This window comes from Hakea prostrata, chromosome 8, assembly GCF_041222555.1.
Source record: "Hakea prostrata isolate BN-2017 chromosome 8, UWA_Hpros_2, whole genome shotgun sequence".
NCBI classification, from domain to species: Eukaryota; Viridiplantae; Streptophyta; class Magnoliopsida; order Proteales; family Proteaceae; genus Hakea; species Hakea prostrata.
Window position 1 is genome coordinate 37,898,026 of NC_142607.1, and position 3,017 is coordinate 37,901,042.

Genomic DNA, 3,017 nt, shown 5'->3' on the forward strand with positions numbered 1-3,017 from the left:
AAGGTGTTGCCAGGAAGGAAAAAGGCCAGTCAGGTTCAGGTGGGGTGTCAATTTTCCTTCTTGAGTTTGAGACTTGATAAGATTGGGATCGAGAGGGTTGTGGAGGAGCAGAACATCAAGCACAAAAGTAGTTACTGTAGATTCTGGTATAAATAATGTTTAAATTCTACAGAAATTTGTCTTTTATATTTTGCTGCGACCTTAAGCATATCCTGCTGAGATGGAATTCTCACCATTTCCTTAAAAGGAATGGAACATTGAAGGGAATACACTAGAACTGCATTAGTAGTACTCTTTGATCATGTTATGATTTATCTCCAAGTAATCTCTTTTTGAGCACGGGTGAATGAACTACAGAATGTTAAGTATGTTAACAGTTGAAGAGGCAAGACACTTGTTCAAAACTTAAATCAATGAAAGAAGCATTTATACACAATTTACATTTTGATACAATGACGCACATAACTTTGGGTTTTTACATAGAAGTTCAAGACTCTTATCAACAACTTCTTCAAAGAAGTATAGAATAGAATGGATTGCCATATTTACAATTATATAATCTCAACAGCAACACTAACACTCTTAAATAATGTTCAAGTTTTACAATGGATATAACTTCTCTATCTCTGAAAGATCATCCGTGGGTATTGCAAGGTCCACTAAATCATCATCTTCCAAATCATCATCATCAATTTCCAACCATGAAGAGATGCTTCGGTTCCCAGCACCAAGGTCATTTGATATAGTAACTCCTTTTATTGGATCTATTCTATTTAGCTTCAAATTTATATCCTCAATATCTTGGTTAGTCTCGTTAGACCGAGCCTGAGCCGTCTCTTGCTTGTTCTGATGTCTCTTTCTCTGACATCTCTTTCCTTTTGCTTTGCGCAAAAGCGATTTTCCAAGTGCTTTACCTAAGAGTGGGTTTCCAAGAGCAGGTGTGTCTCTTAAGGAAGCACTGCAATCAGCATCATCAATAACACTAGGGAATACCAATTTTGTTTCTTTTGATACTACCGTTGAGATGTTGTATTGGAGCAACTGATCATCTTCTTCAGATTCAGGGGCAGCGAGTTGTTGTGTCACTTCCTCCACTCTCCTCTTTTGTTGTAGAGGCTCTGCAGGGATCACTTTTTCATATTCTTCACTTTCTCCAGATACAACAGTTAAGATGTTGCATGGATCCAAATGATCATCTTCTTTAGAGTAAGGCTCGTCCCAATGCTCTTTCACTTCCTCCAATCTCCTCTTTTGTTGTGGAGACTCAGCAAGGATCACATCCTCATATTCTCCTTCATCCCTACCTCTTTTTTGAGTTAAGTCGTAAATTTTGCATAGCACCCATTCTGATGACTGAAAAGAAACAAGGAGAAAAGTACCTATATAAGTAATGTGATGCATAATCAAATAAATGTGCAGAATTATTGTAGTGAAAGAAAAATGATTAAGAGAATTCAGGAAATCTATGGATACAATGCAATTTGTTCACATACCTTGCTCGCTTGTTCATCTTTGTTATCATAAATCATATCGGATTTAGTTTTCACTGCATATTCTTTCATTTGCCATTTTGTTTTGGTAGAAGGACCAGGTTTCCCATTGTAAAAGACAAAAGATCTTCTGTATCCAATAATAACATTGGATATACTGAGTTTGACTTCCTCATCTTTACCGGTGGTCTTCCAAACTCCCTGACCTGCACTACGGTCAGGTCGTTTGTGGTTAGGGTTTCTTCTCTTTTGGTGGGAGAAGAAGTATCCACAACGACTCAATTTATTCCCTCCATAGTTTCCTGCATAATTATTTTTACGTAATCATAAGAAAAAACAGTAACATAGAGACAAATAGAAGATGAACAAAATAAAATGAAATATCTATATAAGAAGTAACTAATTTCAAATATAGAAACTGAGAAACTGACACTCACAAAACCCTGTTACTAACAAAACTATTCTTGATTTTCTTGATCACTAGCCCTTTTCCCCTTTTGCTGATCGCTAGCCCTTTTCCCCCTTTTGCTGATCGCTAGCTGCTGTTTCTTTAATGGGTGAGCGAGTTCCAAGGGGAGAGAATGAAGTCAGGAAATCCAGAAGAGTTCAGGAGTGGATTTCTGCCGCTTCCTAAACTAATTTTTCATAAATCTTATTACTAATTTTTTTTTTGCAACATTGGGAGCTAGATCTATGATTCCTCAAGAAACCGATGGAGAAACTGAAATGGAAACAGGGAAATTTCAAGAAACCGATGTAATTGGGGATAAGGAGATAGGTGTTAGTTTTCTCCATGATTTCAAGAAACCGATATAATTGGGGGTTAAGGAGATAAGTAGGTGTTAGTTCTTCCTCCATGATCATCCATGTGGTGGTGAAGTTGCTTCGGAGCCAAAGAACGAGGTCACAGTCGTGTGAAGAGAAAAAGAGTTGAAGGTATGAGAGGAAAGTGATTAAACATTAGAAAAATGTTCTAACGGTGCACTGGATGAAAATGACTGGTAAAAATCTGGAGACTGGATCAGGTTCCGCCGGAATCAGTGAGGATGCTTGCGTTGACGGCGAGGATGTAAGCCATGGTTAGGAAGGTGGCTGTGCCGGCGCGAAGCTCGGTGGTGAAGCTGGAACCTCTTTCCTAAACTTTGAATCGACTAAGGAATTGAGACGAGAAGTCATGGAAGACACTGAAGAACGTGATCGAGTCTCCATGATGATTCAACAGAGAAAATACAAACCCAAATCAAAATAACAACATTCAGGATTCCAACGCTAATATTCCCTTATATCATTGTTTCAAAAGTTTGCACTTGTGGATATGGTATCACTAATATTTCTTTATATCATAGCCAGCAAGCACCCCAATTCAAGCATGGATCTAGGTGGACCTTAGGCAACCTCAACATAGCCTGATAAGCTCTCAACATTAACAAAAACTACATAAAATGAAATATACTACTACCCAAAATTAATAGGTACTACTGCATGAAAATTAAGATAGGTATTACTTACTTATCAGCTCTTCAGGTT

At 37.8% G+C, this 3,017-nt stretch overlaps 1 protein-coding gene across 2 annotated transcripts; it reads right to left on the minus strand.

The window, feature by feature from the left end:
- Positions 1–384: 384 nt before the first annotated feature.
- Positions 385–2,775, minus strand: LOC149007765 (uncharacterized). 2 transcript variants are annotated; one of them, XM_089166765.1, is made up of 3 exons: positions 1,928–2,775; positions 1,494–1,792; positions 385–1,353 (listed from the first exon to the last, which is right to left on the minus strand). In XM_089166765.1, the coding sequence occupies exons 2-3, from the start codon at positions 1,560–1,562 to the stop codon at positions 601–603; spliced, it is 822 nt and encodes a 273-aa protein (XP_089022891.1). In that variant the 5' UTR covers positions 1,563–1,792; positions 1,928–2,775; the 3' UTR covers positions 385–600. The 2 variants fall into 2 exon arrangements, with proteins under 2 accessions (XP_089022891.1, XP_089022890.1); XM_089166764.1 differs by having other exon boundaries at positions 1,494–2,775.
- Between the last annotated feature and the right edge of the window lie 242 nt (positions 2,776–3,017).

Bases quoted from the DNA above. Each gene is read 5' to 3' on its own strand.
- LOC149007765 (XM_089166765.1), bottom strand. From the start codon at position 1,562: ATGAAAGAATATGCAGTGAAAACTAAATCCGATATGATTTATGATAAC. The intron at 1,354-1,493 runs GTATGTGAACAA...GTTTCTTTTCAG, and splicing joins AAGATGAACAAGCGAGCAAG to TCATCAGAATGGGTGCTATG.